At 38.7% G+C, this 18,798-nt stretch overlaps 1 protein-coding gene across 6 annotated transcripts in view; it reads left to right on the top strand.

Moving 5' to 3' along the window:
• The window catches only part of per2 (period circadian regulator 2), a 38,319-nt gene that overhangs the window by 4,982 nt on the left and 14,539 nt on the right, over positions 1 to 18,798 (top strand). For 4 of the 6 annotated variants that reach the window (XM_012970109.3, XM_031901539.1, XM_012970108.3 and 1 more), the window contains exons 2-14: positions 5,526 to 6,065; positions 7,175 to 7,267; positions 8,511 to 8,665; positions 9,204 to 9,325; positions 10,294 to 10,495; positions 11,633 to 11,684; positions 13,534 to 13,676; positions 14,429 to 14,507; positions 14,606 to 14,712; positions 14,798 to 14,951; positions 15,172 to 15,280; positions 16,343 to 16,471; positions 17,844 to 17,943. In XM_012970109.3, coding sequence (XP_012825563.2) covers positions 5,569 to 6,065; positions 7,175 to 7,267; positions 8,511 to 8,665; positions 9,204 to 9,325; positions 10,294 to 10,495; positions 11,633 to 11,684; positions 13,534 to 13,676; positions 14,429 to 14,507; positions 14,606 to 14,712; positions 14,798 to 14,951; positions 15,172 to 15,280; positions 16,343 to 16,471; positions 17,844 to 17,943 — 1,942 coding nt within the window. In that variant the 5' untranslated portion in view covers positions 5,526 to 5,568. 6 annotated transcript variants of the gene reach the window in all.

Here is an 18,798-nt window from a genome sequence, read left to right as displayed (position 1 = left end):
GCCCCTAGCACAGGGATTTCTAACCTGTGGTTTGGGACAAAACTGGGCCTTGTTTGTGGTGGGTCTCAATAATTCATACAGACAAGGTGAGTAGCTGGTTCTACACCAATTTTGGGGTATCAGAACTCATTCAATAACTTTATTTTCGTCCCCAGACCAAAAGGTAAAGGACATCTAAACCCACCACAAAAAATGTAATTAGTGAATTTGAAATCTTTAAATACCTGCTACTCCGGTTGTTCAAAGGTTGTAAGGCTGCAGCATCCCCTTAATCCCTTGGCATTCCTTCTCCTCCTCTAACCCACTCGGCCCACCTCCCTTAGGATTTGACTTTGACTCTTGGCTACTGAGCATGCTCAGTTTTATTCAACTCGGGTTACCAAACATGCCCTTCAGTCTAGCAGCCAATGAAGAGATGGCACTGTTGGTTTTCATAGAAACTCTGCTCTAGCTGTGCACTCTGCTGGGGAAACATGTTTTTTCTCCTAACCTCCTGTCCGGAGCTCAGCTGAACCGTTACAGTGCTCAATCCAAGCAGCAAGTTCTGCCTGTGTAAGCCTGCATTCTTCATTGCATAAACTTTACAGCGCACATGTGCTATTAGCAGATGTAAATGTCACTGATGATGTCAAAGGGAAAATGGCTGCTGGGTGAAAGCTGCTATTTGTTTAGGAAAATGTGAGGGTGGCTATCGATTGTTTCTATTTTGGGCCGGTGGCAAAGAAAAGGCTGATGAAAACTGCTCCTTTTTGCAAGTTCATTGACCTCTACAGTCACCATCACACACAGAGCAGATTGTAGGTCTAAATTCCACATTTGTTATACAGGTCATTGTGCCAAGCTCGTGGGTTATTCCCATTAACTGCCATAAGAAGTTGTAGAAGGAGTTACTAGGGGATTTGGACATTGCTTGTTCCTATTGGTTATTTCTGGCATAAGCACATTGGTGGTAGACACAGGCTGTAAAGAATATATACGTCCATGTACCACATTTTTTCTTAATGAAGACTTTTCCTGAAGCTGAAAAAGACGAATCAGCACGTGCCATTAACCATTGGTGTAGGTGCAAAGGCCTGGAGCATAACAAAGTTTTCCAATAGCAGGACTATTGCTCTTCAAATATTGCCAGATCTGTGCTGTGTCCAAAACAGGTGAAGGTTGCTCTTGTACAGCCCAGTTATAAAGTACCAGTGGCAACCCCCATTGTGATGCCTGCCACATCCATTATAGAACTTTAAGAAATCTGAAGGCAGGCCGTGGGGGCTTGATGCATGGTGGATATCATTATTTGTATATCATAAATCCTATTTCTGCCATTTTATTTTCTTCTGGACAATTATTCTAATGTGAAAGGGTGACCAAGCCAATTAGTACATTATGAGGCTCCCTGCTACAATGTACATATATTTAGTGTTAAATATCTTTTAGCCTTAAGTATCTTATGGCCTTGGAAGTTAGTTGTTAAAGAGGCTGTTCACCTTTGAATTAACTTTTAGCATGATGTAGAGAGTAATATTTTGAGACAATTTGCAGTTGGTTTGCATTTTTTTATTTGTAGGTTTTTTTTTTTAATTCCGTTTTTGTTCAGCAGCTCTCCAGTTTGGAGTTTCAGCAGCTATATGGTTGCTAGGGTCCAAATTACCTTAGCAACCAGGGAGTGGTTTAAATAGAAACAGAAGATGACCTGAATTAAAAAAGCAGTTATAAAAAGTAACAATAACAGCATAACTGTAACCTCATAGAACAATAGTTCTTTGGTCTATTTAGTCAGTGACCCCCATTTGAAAGTGGCAAAGAGTTAGCAGAAGAAGGCAAATAGTTTAGAAACTAAAAAAATAAACAATGAAGACCATTTGAAAAGTTGCTTATTATGTTACAGTTTGCCATTCTGTAACATAATAAACATAGCTATTGCCCATAACCATGTATTCCCTCACTTGCTAAACAGCCATCCAACCCCTTCTTGAAGCTATCTAATGTATCAGCCAGTACAACTGATTCAGCCAGGGAGTTCCACAACTTCACAGCTCTCACAGTAAAAAATCCTTTTTGAATATTTAAACGGAACATCCTTTCTTCTAATTGGAATGGGTGGCCTTGTGTAAAACATTAGAGAGATTATTATATGATCCCCTTTTCTAGCAGTGGTACATGCTAGAATGTAAATCGATGGCGTACGCGTCGCTGCGATGTCCTGCAGTTGCCCGAAGTTGTCTTCAGAGGAAACTTCAGACGACTGCGGGACATCGCAGCCCACTGGCGATTTACATTCTAGCCGGTGGGATGGCATTGCGGGGAGATTTGTTGCGGCGCGACTAATCTCCCAGTGTGCCACTGCCCTTAAGCGCCTCTTCTCCAGTATAAACAAACCCAACTTGGCCAGTCTTCTTCTTAACTGAGACTTTCCATACCCTTTACCAGCTTAGTTGCCCTTTTTTGGACCCTCTCTAATTCAATAATTCATCTAACGTCCCGTTTGAGCACTGGAGACCAAAACTGAACAGCATATTCTAGATGGGGCCTTACCAGCGCTCTGTAAAGTGGAAGAATAACCCCCTCCTCCCGTGAATCTATACCCCTTTTAATACAGCTCAATACCTTGTTTGCCCTTGCAGCTGCTGTCTGGCATTGCTTGCTACAGCCAAATTTATTATCTACAAGGACTTCAAGGTTCTTCTCCATAATGGATTTGCCAAGTTCAGTCCCATTAAGGGTATTAATGGCTTGCATATTTTTACATCCCAGATGCATGACCCTACATTTATTTAAATCTCATCTGCCACTTAGCCGCCCAGATTGCCAGTTGGTCGAGATCCTGCTGCAAGGATGCCACATCCTGGATGGAATTGACTGGGCTGCAGCCTTTTGTGTCATCTGCAAACACCGATACATTACTCATAATACCCTCCCCTAAGTCATTTATGAACAAGTTAAACTAAAGTGGACCCAGTACAGAACCCTGAGGGACCCCACTGAGAACCTTACTACAAGTAGAGAATATACCATTAACAACCATCTGTACCCGATCCTGTAGCCGGTTTCATATCCATGTGCAAACGACTTCACTAAGACCAATAGACCTTAGCTTAGAAAGCAGTCATTTGTGGGGAACGGTATCAAATGCTGTGGCAAAATCCAAATAGATTATATCTACTGCATCCCCACTGTCCAGCTCCTTACTCACCTTATCTTAAAAAGCAATTAAATTGGTCTGACATGACCTGTCCTTCATAAAGCCATGCTGATTACTGCTCATAATGCCATTCTCCAGTACATAATTTTGTATGTGATCCCTTAACAAGCCTTCAAATAACTTGCCCACCACTGATGTCAAACTTACAGGCCTATAATTGCCAGGCTGAGATCTTACTCCCTTTTTAAATATAGGAATGACATTAGCTTTCTTCCAGTCCATAGGTACCATACCAGATGAAAGCGAGTCTGAAAATAAAGCTAAATTAAAGCAGAACCACCCCTTTAAGATATAGGTATAAAACTGTTTAAGAGCAGCCTGTTATTTCTATGTTCCAAAGACAAGCACTACATGTGGCCAAGCTACTCTACCAAACAATACATGCATATCATTTGTGTGCCAATATGTTCTACAATAGAAAGTGTATATACATCATACATACAAATTACACACAAGGAAGAAACATCACATATACCAGTTAATTTTTCATGCTAGTATGCTTATACTTGGCTATATATATTTGGCTATACCACTGCTATACCACTGACTAGAGTGGATCCTTCATATATTTACTGAGGATTCCAGTCCCCTAATTTCTAGAACAACAAATGGCTATCCTTCCTTTTCCCTATTTAGAGCCTATACATCTGATAAGGGTGCAGCCTGAGCTATTAGTGGGGTGAGGAGCTGGAACAGGGGAATTGGATAAGAGAAAAATATCATTAATGGCTTCATTGCAAGATCCAAAAAACTGTGAGAATGCATATAGTTATAAAGGGCCCATACAGGAATCTCTGCATTCCAGCACTCTCTAGTACAGTATTTGCCCATGCAAGGTCCTGCCCTGAAGGGGTTAACGGGAGTGTCAAGCTGCCAGGAATTTTGTCAGATGGGTCCCTGCAGAGAGAATTTGTGTGATTAGCAAGGATGTGGCATTTGTGTGCTGTGGTCACATGGGTGCGTAGCCTAGTTAGAAGCTGGTTTATATAACGTGTTTATGTGGGAGGGGGTGGGGGCAATTTGCACGCTCTGCATGTAGGTTGACCCACTGCTGCTTACACAACAGCTTATACTGTGGGTCAGCTCAAGCCACAAGATCTGCTGGAGAGCTGCTGTGTGCATTTGCCCTTATTTTTTGGAATGCAGTGGAAGTTATAGAAGTACAGTTGGGTTTTGGTGGTAGATTTGGGAATTACATTGTATAAAAAAAAAAAGATTTTGCCTGAGACTTGCCCTGATGCTGAATGGGGCAGAATTCTTTTTATTCCCTGCGATATAGTATGATATGCATGTTGGGTAATGTGTGGGTAGTGCTGTTATACAGCTAATAACGAGCTAAAGACCATAATGGGACATAAAGTCTTTCTGAAATATTTTGTTATAAAATATGTTATAATATTTTCTTAGCAAAGTAATAAGATTGCTGTGTGTATCTCACTTTCATTTGTTAGCACTTCAAATGTACAGATGATTAGTATCTATTCAGCGCCCCCCGTGTAGAACAGCAGGGCCCCTTGTGAGTGCCATGTAAGTTCAGCAGGGGCCTGTGCCCAGTGGGGCAGCATGGTAGGGATTTATTACATTAAAGGTTCCTATGGCTTGTTCTTCTACTGCTATGGGGAGCCCCTCTGTTGTTGTTCTGAATCCCAAGCAAAGCAGCAACATTGATGTCTTATTCACAAAATTAAAAATGCAAACAATTTTCCTGTTTGGTCTAGTCACTAAACCTAGACAAGCTATCAAAGTCTTTGTAAAATAATTCACACTCTATTCGAAATAATGGACACACTTTACTGACAAAACTGCCTGTCTGGAATTGTTAAACAACCCATGGAGCCATTATATATATGCTAAAGGGACACTATTAAGATGTGCGTTAACAAATGTACTGATAGGGTCATAGTTGCGTGTGATCACGTCTTTCTGACCCCATTTGTTTTGAAAAAGTGCAGTTGCTTGGCGCTTCATGCATTTCTGATTAAACACAGTGGGGACCCTGCAGCATTTCACCTGTTTGGTACACATGTACATGTGAAAAATGTTGGGTGTATGCAGCAAGGCTATTTGGTCTGCACTGATATTATAACTTGACAGAATCATATCCTTCTTATCTGTCACACTGAAAACAAGAAGTACAAGGCTTTATTTCATCTCTCATATATTCTGTAAAGCAATAAAGGTGTTCATAAAAGCATGGAATAGGTTGGCAGGATTCAATATTAGCCTAAGGGTCTACACAGCAATAGTGCATTATTGTATTACTTATCCTTACTTTTATTGGGTAGCTTATTACTTCTGCTTTCTTTTAAAATTATGTTTTCTCTTATTTTAGGTCCCCAAAACTTTGTGCCTGATGGTTCCCTTTATTTGATACAATGCCCACTCAGTGCAGGGAACTGCAGACAGATTGTTTTTCTCTGCAGGGCCATAATTCATCCACTCAACATGGACATTTTGGAGATCCCTCTCTGCAGAGTGAAAATCCATTGATGGATAAGTCTTGCTTGGAAATGACTTCTGCTCATGAGCAAAGTGAACCAGCAAGACATAATGCTATCTTCGAGATGCCATCTATTGATATGGACATCAGTGTTCTCTTTGATCCAAATGACCTCTCATCGAAGGAGATTCAGGAAAGCCAGAGAACTAATCCCAACTCTGTTCAGTCAGTAGACTCTTTACCACAAGTACGCTCTCCCTCCATTGGTACATTTGCTAGTGGCCAGATACCAAAACTGATCCAGATAGAAAAGCCTGAAGAACTGGGAGACCAAAGGATCACCCTTCAAGAAGATGTGGAAATGAGTAATGACTCTATGAGCAATGAGGTTACAGAATCTGATGAAAATGGGAAGGAATTGGCAGAAAAGAGGTACAAGAAATATGGGAATTAAGGGGGGAATGATAGTGAGGTTTGGATATCTATCAGGACTAAAGTACAGGAGATGTAAACCTTCATAAAAAGCTGTTTTCATGTTAAAGAACAATCTCTTTTACAGCAAGTACAATTGCTTATGCGTTGGGCCTTTGGATTGGCACATGTGCAGTAGTACCAGCTGAAGGTCCAGCTTGAGCTAATGCCAAGGTGACATGTACAATTGCTTGTAATTGGTCAAAATGGTAGCTGTGTACTGGGTACTTCTAGTTATATTTCAGCACCTGGTTCTTTTTAAACACCAATACTTGAAAATGCAAGGTATTGTCAGTTAAGTTTCCTGTGAACTTAATGTACATGTAACGTACAAAAGATAAAGCTCTGAATTACAGAAAGCCTGTCTTCCATAGACTCAATTTTAATCAAATAATTCAGAATTTTAAAACTGATTTCCTTTTTCTCTGTAGTAATAAACCAGTACCTTGTAATTGATCCCAACTAAGATATAAATAATCATTATTGGATACATACCAATCCTGTTGGGTTTAATTAACGTTTTATTGATTTTTTAGTAGACTTAAGGTATGGAGATCCAAATTACAGAAAGACTCCTTATCCAGAATACCCTTGGTCCCAAGCATTCTGGATAATGGGTCCTATACCTGTATTTAAAATTTTTGACATGTCAGAAGGTCATTTTATGAAAAATAAGTAATATATGCAGAATTTGCACTCTATTTTTCACTTTTTCATAGACAACATATGATTGCCCTAGTGTTTATGGAGCATGGGATGCACCATTCATACTAGGTAATAACCATGGAAGATGGCCTGTAATTTGGAGCTTTCTAGATATTGGTTTTCCAGATCATACACATTTTGTCTGGATGAGTGGAATGTCTACATAGGGGTCAGCATAGTGGTACATTGAATTGACCTTGTGTAATTGTACAAATTAATAATCCCACATCCGGTTTGCTTTTCTTTTTGTAAATCATTTCTTTAGGTGCATTTTATACAGTGTCTCTTTATTTAGCATTTGTATTTATATGTAGCACACATTCTTTTGTCAGTGCTTATTTCATGGAATATTTTCTCTGTCTCAGTTGCTCTGACATCTGCTCTCCTTCATGCAGCTCCAATGCTTTCTCATTAATGATGGCTGACACTGAACACAACCCATCTACTAGTGGATACAGGTATGTTATTTAATATTTCTAACTATTCAGTGTGCAGACATCAGATCCTGAACAGTAGCGGTGATTTTAGTAGCCTGTTTGATTGATATTCAGCTTATGGCGATAAACATTAAGAATTTCTCCCGATATGCCTACCTAGGGTGGTCAATATCAGACTAATTTGATCATTTGGCCCTAGGAGGTGTTGAACCGAGGACCGCATCAATGAGCTGATGTGGTTCCAGGAAAATCAAACCTGACTGATTGACACCTGAATAATTTTCAGTCAGATATTGATCTGAGGGGACCAATACACAGACAGATAAGCTGTTGATTAGGTCTTAAGGTGGCCATACACGTAGCAATTTCGATCAAATGTCGCACAACAGATTGTTCCCACCCTCCACTGACGTTCAGGGCGGGATCGTCAGATATGAGATAGAAACAATAGAAATTCTACCTCCTTCTGCCGATTCAGCCCTGAACGTAGATTTTGCTTGGGCGCCTTCAATGGTCTCACAGCCATGTTATTTCCTTTCAGACCCTACACTGAACATATTGCTTACTTACACTTTCTCATACACCACTTGCTGTGCATCCTCTTTCTCCCTACCTGTCAAAAATGTAAATTCTTTTATAATAAAAGCAAACTTAAATCTAATCAGCTTTCCAATATATATTCATTTCAAATGTTCAGTGGTTTAAAAGTTATTTCTAAGTGTAATGTCTATTAAAATAAATATTTGTCTGTCTTTTACTGTTCATAACGTTGCTGCTTCTGACTGTACCATTAAGCACATGTAGCCAAAACTCCAATACTCACAGTGCCTTGTGCACTTCTTTACAGGTCTGTTAATCACCAAACATGCAATTTTGAAAACTGGAGTCTTGGCTTGTGGGGAACTGATTACTGCCACGTTGTTTTCATGGTACATACAGGCAGGACCAGTAGTTTACAACCCCTGTAACATATTGTCCTACATAGTGCTATTTTCCTACATGGACTTATATCGGAGTTCAGTTAAGCTGCAAATTGTTACAGTGTGCTATTCAGAACACATTAGATTGAAAAATGATACTGATTTACATTACAGGAGAAGGAAAAGTTCATTCTCTGCCAAATGTTGGCACCTCCCAGTAATTGCAGTCACTTACCTGATACTTGGGTGTGCTTCAGTTACATTCACCACTTGTCACCTGGCTACTATTATGCTCTATTTTTGTGCTGCTTTTCTCTCATTAGTTTTCTATTTGCTCTTTGCAGCAGTGAACAACCAGATAAAGAGAAAACCCAGAAGGACTTGCTGAAAATGCTAAAGGAGCTACGATCCCATCTACCACCCGATAAGAGAAACCGCAGCAAGTCCGGCACTGCTGCTGCACTCAAATATGCTTTACACTGCATCCAGCAAGTTCAAGGTATTGTAGATGCCTTAAATTGGCTAACCTCCCTTTACTTGTGCTTACAAATGGCCTCTCCTGCTCTGTGGGGATAGATAAGCCTGGGGCTGGTAAGGTTATAAAATGCACACAGAATTGCTCAGTTTAAAAAATTGAGCAGTTTGTTGCAGGAAATTTAAACAATGCCCACATGACTATACAAATAATAGGGTTTGTTGCAGGAAATTTAAACAATGCCCTCATGACCATATAAATAATAGGGTATGCAGGAAATTGCTTTCATAATATGCAAGTGGGAACTGATAGTTATCTCAACTCTTCCTATAAAATGTCCCACTATGGCACTGTATTTATCTAAGTGGTATATACTGATAGTAACTTGCCCTGTTTGTGTATCTGCTTTTTTCCTGTTTTACCCAAGTACTGTGTAACCATTAAAGCAGAATCGTGCATCTTCTCTTGCATACATTTCTACAGTCAATGCTTTTTCAAGACTGTAAATCAATGCCAGCCATTTTTAATTCTATGCAGTATTTTCATTATTTAAATCCTACAGCAAATGAAGAGTACTACCAGTTGCTGATGGTGAATGGGGAGCAACCATGTGGCTTAGAAGCGTCGTGCTACTCAGTGCAGGAGATTGAGAATATCACCTCGGAGTATACCCGAAACAACACGGTGAGACAGGATATTCCGATGCCAGATTAAATTCATTTTGTGGGACAGTAAAATCAGCCATTTGTCCTCTATACAGTTCTGTTGTATGTATGAAGATGCTCTGTCTTTTCACCAGGCTGGTGCAGTTATTTTGCCAACCCACAGTGAAATAGCCTTTTCTTTCCCTTTAAAGGGACAGTAACACCAAAAAACGAAAGTGTATAAAAGTAATTACTATATAATGTAATGATGCTCTGTACTGGTACAACTGGTGTGTTTTACTTAGAAAGGCTACAATGGTTTATGTAAATAAAGCTTCTGTGTAGCCATGGGGGCAGCCATTTACAGGAGAAAAGGCACAGGTTACTTAGCAGATAACATATAAAACCCCATTATATTCTACAAAGCTTATCTGTTATCTGCTATGTAACCTGTGCCTTTTCTCCTTTTTCCCAGCTTGAATGGCTGCCCCCGTGTTGACATAGCAGCTCATTTATATAAACTATAGTAGCGTTTCTGTTGCAAACTTACCAGTTTTACCAGCGCAGGGCAACTGTACATTATATTTTAATTACTTTAAAACACTTTCATTTTTTGGTGTTACTGTTCCTTTAAAGAAGAGAGAGAGGCAATAGGAACCTATTGCTGTGGTTTATGTTGTGCGCACTATGTGGATAAATTATTGAAATTGTGTCATTTCTGTGTTGAATACAAATAAAATGTCTTGTCTAATCATTATCACCAATGCTGTGAGAAAGTTTGCTGTATCACTAGCTTATATTTGTTTTTATTTGTCAACAGAGGGAGTAATTCATTTCTGTTTTGCTTCTTGTTGTGTAACAAATTGTGAGCAAGATACTATAAAGCCATTTCTACCTATGGGGCCAAGTGGTTGGTTGGCCTTAAAATGGAAAGCTGCTGAGAGTCAGTGGGAGAACAACTTTTCAATTTTCTTAATTGTCAAATAAATAGTACTTCTTTCCCTTTAGGACATGTTTGCTGTAGCAGTTTCCTTGGTTACTGGAAGGATCGTTTATATTTCAGAGCAGGCTTCTGTTGTCCTGCGTTGTGGACCAGACATGTTCTCACAGATTCGTTTTGTTGAACTAATTGCCCCACAGGATGTCAACGTGTTTTACAGCTCAACCACACCGTACAGATTGCCCTCCTGGAATATCTGCTGTGGAGCGGGTAAGCAAAACTTTACATAAATGTATTCAAGCCTAGTGTATTGCAATGTATTAGTGTTGAGTAGTGTTAAAGGTGTTGTTCATATTAATATTAGATTCAATTTATTAGCTTAATAACAGGTTTATGAAAATATAAAAATTAATGTTTGTTGTTCTTGCTGCATCACGGGCATGTCCAGTAATGTTTGTCAAGGTTTTTTTGTTAGAAGGTATTTTTGTTGCTTAGATTTTTTTTCTTCAAGTTAAGGAACTGAAGGGTAAGAGTTTTCCATTATCCAAAGATTTGTCTTCATAAAAAAAAAAAGTTTTTACATTTGTTACGATTTTCTTCAGTCGTCTCTTCAAGGCAGGTCTTGGTAATGATAATGAATATGACATATTAAACATAGCTATAAGCGTGTTCGCATCCAACTGGTTAAACATTCAGTTGGGGAATATGCACATTAATGATTTAAGTAAAGTTTGCCTCTTGCACGGAAGCATATTTTGGTGGGGTATAAGTGCACACAGAGTGTCACTGCTCTGTTTGCATTGTATAGGAGTTTGAGCTTGCATTTCTGCCTAATAAACTTAATTTTAGTCACATCAAGGCCTATACATTTTATCTTGAAGGAGAACTAATGGTGTCTGCAGTGTCTATTACATGGAAAATTGGCCCTCTTTGTAAACATGACATATAGATGCAGAGTAGTGCAGCAGATTTCACAGTTGCCGCTTTCTGTATCTTTGGATTTTCTTCTATTGGTTCACCGAAAGTAAGCTTTCTGGTGCATGCACAGTTGGAGCTAGTCTGGGATTAACTCCAACTGCGTATGCACCAGAAAGCTCCATTCATCAACAAAGTGTCAGAAGAGGATCCAAAGTTACAAATGATGGCACCGGTGAACTCTGCTGTACTGCTCTGCATCTACATGTCGTAGATACTGTGGGAAGGGAGCATTGGGGGGGGGGGGCTAATGGAGGGCAGAGGAGATGGGGGGGCGTAGTCTTACTTCAATAGTTAAATTTTTTAAAGAAAAAAAGTTTTTCTTCATATGTAAAAAAAACTACTTTTTTGTTTTTGCTGAATGGAAGAATATTTGTTTTCTCTCTTCAGTAAGCTTAGAAGTTCACTGATGAATGACCCTCTCTGTTTCAGATTCTAGTTACGTGGATAGCATGGAGGAAAAATCCTTTTACTGCCGTGTCAGGTAAGTACCCTCTCAGTACTGGTTGTTGCATGCGCGTGAGTTCTTACTTCCAGAAACCATGTATGGGAAATCGGAGGAAACTGTGAAACTCTGGCGTAAATATTGCCATAGGCAGAGCTCTTCCCATAGGCTACAAAGGGAAGTGGCTGCTATTGCTCTTCCTATAAAAGACCCTGAAGATGAAAATGTGGCAAGCAATTGGCATCGCTCTTATTGATTCAGCCATTAGAGTTTCTGAAATGACATGTAAAGATACTTATTTCACAGCAAGAAATGAGGCTTCTGCTATTCATATCAAACCAACTTTATCTCCGCAAAGCTTTAGCAAGGGACCTGACTAATAACAAGATATTGTTGGGGCATTCACAGGGCTTCATATTTTTGGTTTGACATATAAATGGGCCTGTCACAGCAATGTTAGTGCCCTAGTGTTCTAGTTCTTGTTTATGATTATTACATGACTAGAACTGAACCATACCTTGGGAAACTGTTTCTTGCAGCTTGGAAAATAATTACATTCACTAAATAGCATGTTACAGGAGTAACAACAGCTGCCAGTCTGACAGTGTAGCCTTTCATCTAATGGCAAACAGTACTAGTAATGTGGTGCAAAAAACTTATATATAAAGTGATGCAGGAGTCCAACACTATCACTTTACATATATGTTTTTTCCTTTTTCTATCTTATGTGTGTTTGTTTGTGGTTCTGTCAGTGGCTTTATGGGATACCACTGCAGCACCAGTGTTATATTTGGTATGAAAGCTGTAATGGAATATTCTAGCTATTTTGCTATTTTGGGTCATGCTATGAAAATAAAACATTTAGTTGCTTTTATCTGTAGCCTAGATTATTGACGGGTTGGATAAGCACTAGACTCAACTGATTAAATTTAGGCACCTCATGGGGTCATCAAGGTGCTACAGAATTGTCCACATCACATGTGCCCTATTTACTACTTTACCCGGACCATTGAGGGCTCTTTTTATTTATTTTTGTTTGCTATTTGTTTTTATTGGTTACCTGACATGCTATCAAGTGGGATGTGTGATGGCAATGCGTTTATTTTGCTATGCAGCATCAATTCTACGTGCGATCTTAGGGCAGTTTCCGTGAATATTTAGACTCTAGAAAAGCTTCCATCAGAATCTTAGTGGGTTTATTCTAGAAAACCGATGGTTTTTGGGGGTTGTATTTGTCTTAAGAGGAGTGAGTAGTAAGGAGGTTACTTACTATTGCTAAGCATTATAAATAAAACATTTACTGTGGTACAGGGGTCTCCTCCCACCTGTGTCACTAACATGCCACTTAATCTTTGTTATTGTGTATATTTATTTGTATTTAATTGCAGTGTTTGACTCCTGTTAGTACTTATACCGGTACTGTATTTTAAAAATATAAAGCACTGGGCACACAGTAGTGCTATGTAAGTAAAGATATGCATTCATTTCTAGGTTAAGCAGTAGATAAATATAAAGAAAAGTGGCATAGTTTTAAAACATTATATTTTGTCTTAAATTAAAGGTGCTGTTCCTAAAAAATTAATGGACAGTTGTAAATAAAAATGATGAAATATTCCAACAGTATTGGTGTATATTATTCTCTTATTAGTAAAAGGTAACACATTGCATAATTTACGGTTATGTTTCTAAGCTAGAACTTTTGTTAGACAGGCCTAAATATATTTTCCAAATGGAAAGTTGCTCATAGGAAACCAGAAATCTGCTAATTTCAACAGCCCCAAGATCTGATTATTAAAATGCTAGTTACAATCATGAGATGTTAATGCAGGCTTCTGGAAACTGGCATCTTATTTAACTATGTATGTTCCTGCTTTGTCTGAATCTAAAGCTGTGGACGGGAATCAAGAAAAGAAGTTGTGTACCACCCTTTCCGGATGACACCTTACCTGATCTGGGTGAAGACAGAGGAGACTGCTAAGGAGCAGCTGTGTTGTGTGCTGTTTGCTGAGAGGGTTCATTCTGGCTATGAAGGTATGTGTTTCTTACAGGATTTGACAGCGGTGAGTATCTCATTTATAAATGTTGCTTTAACAACATTATTTAAAATAGATTGAACCAATAAATATTTGGAGCCCAGATGATAACAGGAAGATTGCTCATAAATAACTTTGAGTACTTGTGGAAAATCTAGGCCACACTCTTAAATTCAATACTTTTCCTTTTGAAAGGAAGGCAGTGTAAGCAGCACTTAAACTGCCTTAAGAGTCATTATTCACTTGTTATGTGTCATTTACTCACAAATAAATACTCTCTAGTGTACTTAATTCATTATGCCACTTTAGACTGCATGTGTTCAATGATCTATTCCAGTCTAACAACATCACTGGAGTGTATATTTTAGGCATAGCAAAAAAAAGCTACAAAGGCCTTGCACCCATTTAGTTATGGTCTATGCCATCCAAAAACAATGTCGGCAGTATGAAGTGCAGTTTGGGGAGCTCAGTACAATCTAGGTGAATCGCCCATTCTTGGAGCCACAGGGACAGTATTCCATGTGTTAAAATAGCTTCAGTAATATATAATATGGAAAGGCATTTACTTGTATTATTTAGCCTAGTTGCCTTACTAAATCCAATATTGAATAGATGATGTAGCCAGTAAAAAAGGCAAATGGTTTCAGCAAATAAAGCAATACAATCTAATATATACAGGTATCTTTTATTTTATTTTGGTTAAAGTAAGGTTTGCTGGGTAGCCAACCCTGTGTGTTTGCTTTGTTTTAGCTCCTCGAATCCCTGCTGATAAACGCATTTTTACAACTACTCACACACCAAGCTGTTTGTTCCAGGACATAGATGAGAGGTGAGGGGAATGTTGCACTTATTAGGTGGGATATGTGGGATATGTTTGTGTTTCTTCTCTGCTCTTTGTGCCAGCTATTCACCATTTTGTTTCCATAGGGCTGTGCCTCTTCTTGGTTACTTGCCCCAAGATCTAATTGGAAGCTCTATTATGTTGCATCTTCATCCCAAAGACCGACCCTTGATGCTAGCAGTGCACAAGAAAAGTATGTTTGACTTTTGTCATTTGTTTTCTTTTAAGTCATATGTCTGCTATGAAATCTGCCACAATTTGTCATGTTTTTTTTCCAGTTCTGCAGTATGGGGGGCAACCTTTTGATTTCTCTCCAATCCGTTTCTGTGCTCGTAATGGGGAATACATTACTATTGATACTAGTTGGTCCAGCTTCATTAATCCTTGGAGTCGCAAAGTGTCCTTCATCATTGGCCGGCATAAAGTTAGAATGTGAGTATCTGGTGTTGTATTTGTGCTGGTCCCAGACCCCGTTTACTTTCTGCTCCCTGCACAGGAAAGGATAAGATGTACCTCTCCGCTTAATAATTGTTAAATAGTATAAAACTGCTTTGAATAACAAAGGCAACAGACTGAATTATACTTATGTTACTGCTGTTATGATATGATATAGTAAATGTTTTATGTAAATTGTTTGTATAAAATGTTCCAGGGGCCCAGTCAATGAAGATGTCTTTGCTGCTCCACCACACACTGAAGATAAATCATTACATCCTGGAATTCAGGAGCTCACAGAACAAATCTATCACCTCCTTATGCAGGTATATTTACATAGCTGCTTATAAGAAAACATTCTTAATATGTTATGGACTCTGGGTATCTATATTATAGAATTAATTGCTAATTAATGGAAAACGGTATTTGCCAGCCTCTAGAGCAGTGATCCGCAACATGTTGCTCACCAACCCCTTGGATGTTGCTAGTTTTGGTTGAATAAAAACAAGATTACTACAAAATAAAGCCCCTGTAAGCTGACAGTGTGCATAGAGGCTGCCTAATAGCCAATCTTAGCCCTTATTTGGCACCTCCATGAACTTTTATGTGCTTGTGTTGCTCTCCAAGTCTTTTTACATTTGACTATGGCTCACGAGTAAGAAAGGTTGGGGACCCCTGCTCTAGAGAGTCCATTAGTGGGCTCTGGGGCCCTTATATATTGGTCACGATGTACAAATTGTATGCTTGACTGGTAAGTTCAGTAGATTTGCTTTTTTGTATTTATGCATTCTTTTCATTGAGGTAATGTAAAATATAGACGACAGAAATACTTCTTTGCAGGCACCTATAGCCCTCACAAAGCTGTGCACAATACAGGCTGCTGTTTTGCTCTAATATTAGGTCAGATTCTCTGTATGTAGGTCATTTATGCTCACGTAATAAGTTATCTTATTCATTATCTGTTCTATTAATGCAGTGTACTCTTTAGTTAGGGTTTTCTATATTCTGGCATGATTAATACAGCATGATAAATTCAGTTCAGTTTTCAAAAAAGTATTTAGGACCCAAAGTTCTGCATTTTTTTCTGCCAAAGTGTACTTAATAACTACTGTTTAACTGACTTAACATACCTTAGCCTATGGGTTGGAACCCAAAAATAATTCCCCATGCTGTCATTTATTTTCTTTGGAAATTGGGTATGAAATGATTGCCTTGTAACTGAAGCATAAAGAACAATAATTAATTTTAAAGCAAATTATGTTCAAGTGTAAAAGCAATGCTCCTAATCCTCGGATGAAGGTTAGCTCATAAAGCCCTGTAATCTTAATACAACTCAGCTCAGAGCAGGTAGGAGTTAGAAATATAAAGCTCTTTTTCTGTCTCCTCAGCCTGTGCACAACAGCAACTCTAGTGGATACGGCAGTTTGGGCAGCAATGGATCCCATGAGAATCCAATGAGTGCGGCATCCTCCAGCGACAGCAATGGAAATGCAAATGAGGACATAAAGGACAAAAATGTTAGTAGTAGTAGAGATCAAGATCAGATCCAATGATCCAGTCATTGTATTCTCATTCCTACAGATATTTCAGCTGTATAGTAATCTAAAGAGGAAGTAAAATAAACTAATTAATCTAACCAGTTATATACTATATTCTGTTTATCCCAGGGTCCCCTAATTTCTTTCTTTCTTTTGCCTTTTTCTTGATTTTTTTTTCTCTTGTCCTTGTTTATCTTTTGTTCTGTTTTTGGATACCCTCTGATAGACAGCTCTCTTCCATTAATCAGGTTACTTTGACCCCATTCAGTCTGCTTTTCCTTCATTGAATGCCATGCTAGAAATCTGTTTGTTCTTTTACAATCCAGTTCCCATGGCCCACATTCTGTGCTCCTCTGTTTATGTGCCTACTCTTAGGACTGTCCCTCTGTGTGTGGGCAGAGGGAAAATTGTGGGCTTAATTCTCATTCATTGACTGAGCAAAATAATAGGTATTTGAAAAAGTGTTTGCGTCACCATGAATGAAGTGTTATTTTCTGTTGTGCTGTGTATAATAGCTGCTGGCCTTATTCACATTGCCTCTTGCAGGTAGCACAGAAACATCTGACTATATTATATTGTACCTGGCAAAAATTATAGGCAGGGTATAATTTATCATAGAAGCCCTATTCATGCTCAGAGAATGCCATGCATAGATGGCTTACTGGTTAGAACAGGTGTTAAATATAGTCAAAACATAAATATGAGAAAGTTGTTGGTAAAGGATCCTTTACGAAAAAACAAATTTCGTTATACCTTTCTTAAATACATTGTGCACGACTTCCAAGTTTATGTAGTGGGTTTTTTTTGTTACTTACAGAGAATGTTGACCTCAGAATTAACTATTGATAACCAAACAGCTTTTTATTGTACCTTTATTTTTTGGAGGTTAAGGTGGCAGAGGTTTAAAGGACATGGAAACCCTACACTTTCCTGCCATGTATATAAGTTGGGAACACTGCACCCACACTAAATTTTTTGGGGGGGGTTTACATGTCCATTAATAAGCTGCTTCTGTAGTTTTAGGCTCATGGCATGCAAGACAGTTTCCACTGTTTTTAAACTAGCGGGGAAGCCTAGTATTAATGGAAAAATTTTGGGCTGAAGATAAAAGTTTTTCATTCAGCTGATGCCAGGCTCCTTGTCAGTTGTTGCTAATTGTTGTGCAGTATGCTGTTGGCTGCATTTACGGTTGATTTACATTAAAGCAACATTTTTTAGTGTTGAAGTAATTAAGTTTAAGTTCCTTTCCCTGTTTGTCCCTGCTTTATGGAATGGCCACTGCTGTTGCAGATGCACATTTACTCTGTAGAGGGTCACTGTTTATATTTCTAACCTTTTTCTCTGTGTACAGGTTGCATGCCAAGAACTTCTGGGTGAGGAGCACAGCACTGCCTTCCAAGATAAGGAGAAGCAGAAGCTGACGAAAAATGTGCTAATAGGAAGACATACAGGTTTCTTTTATTTTGTATTTCTCTCTACTTCAGCCTTTTAAGTACAGAGTGTTAGTAGTTAAGGTTACCATACATTGGCAGATCCTGTACACCATAAAAAGACAGATACTGTACAAAAGTCCATGCACTTTGTGGCCATCTTTCTGTTGTTGACATGTTCCAGGCTGGCAGTCAGATCAACCAGAACAAGGGAGTAAAGAGGAGCTGCAACTAATGCACAATGCATTGACTGACATGTTGAACTGGCAAAAAAAACATTTTCAGACTTGCTTGACTGACAAATCAACCGGAATCTATAGAAGAAAAGTTCATTTTGCACTGTAATTGTGGTATAAAACAATTGATTGCAACTTCACCCTTATCAAATCCGCTCTTCTGAATCCAAATCAAGTGCACACATGCCCACACATTAAAAATGCTAAATAAAATGTAAGTGCTACTGCCAACTTCGTTTGTGCAAAAACACAAGATTAATGAAGGTGCCAGACTACAGGTGACGGTATCCTTTCAATAGCAGGATCTCCTATTTACCAGATACACAAAGAATCAAAGCCAAACGTAATGCGCATGACAAGCAATCTTCTTCTTAATTCATTTTGTATTTTTACAGTTATTTTTTGCAGTTTATTTTGTGTTTTTAATGTGTGGGCACTTGTGCACTTAAACTTAGAATTGCTTCTAAATAATATGAGCTCCCAGTATTTATTGTGGTAGAATTAGTTCAGTGTCTGGGATAATGCCAGCTATGTGCCAACTATATTTCCAAAAATTAAGAATATGTACATACACTGAAAGTATAGAGACATCAAGCATAGGTGTGTGGAATGACTGTAGTGCATTACTGAGGATTACAAT

Source organism: Xenopus tropicalis, chromosome 5, assembly GCF_000004195.4.
Source record: "Xenopus tropicalis strain Nigerian chromosome 5, UCB_Xtro_10.0, whole genome shotgun sequence".
NCBI classification, from domain to species: domain Eukaryota; kingdom Metazoa; phylum Chordata; class Amphibia; order Anura; family Pipidae; genus Xenopus; species Xenopus tropicalis.
Note: the sequence above shows the minus strand (reverse complement) of the source record. Positions and strands in the feature narration are given on the sequence as shown.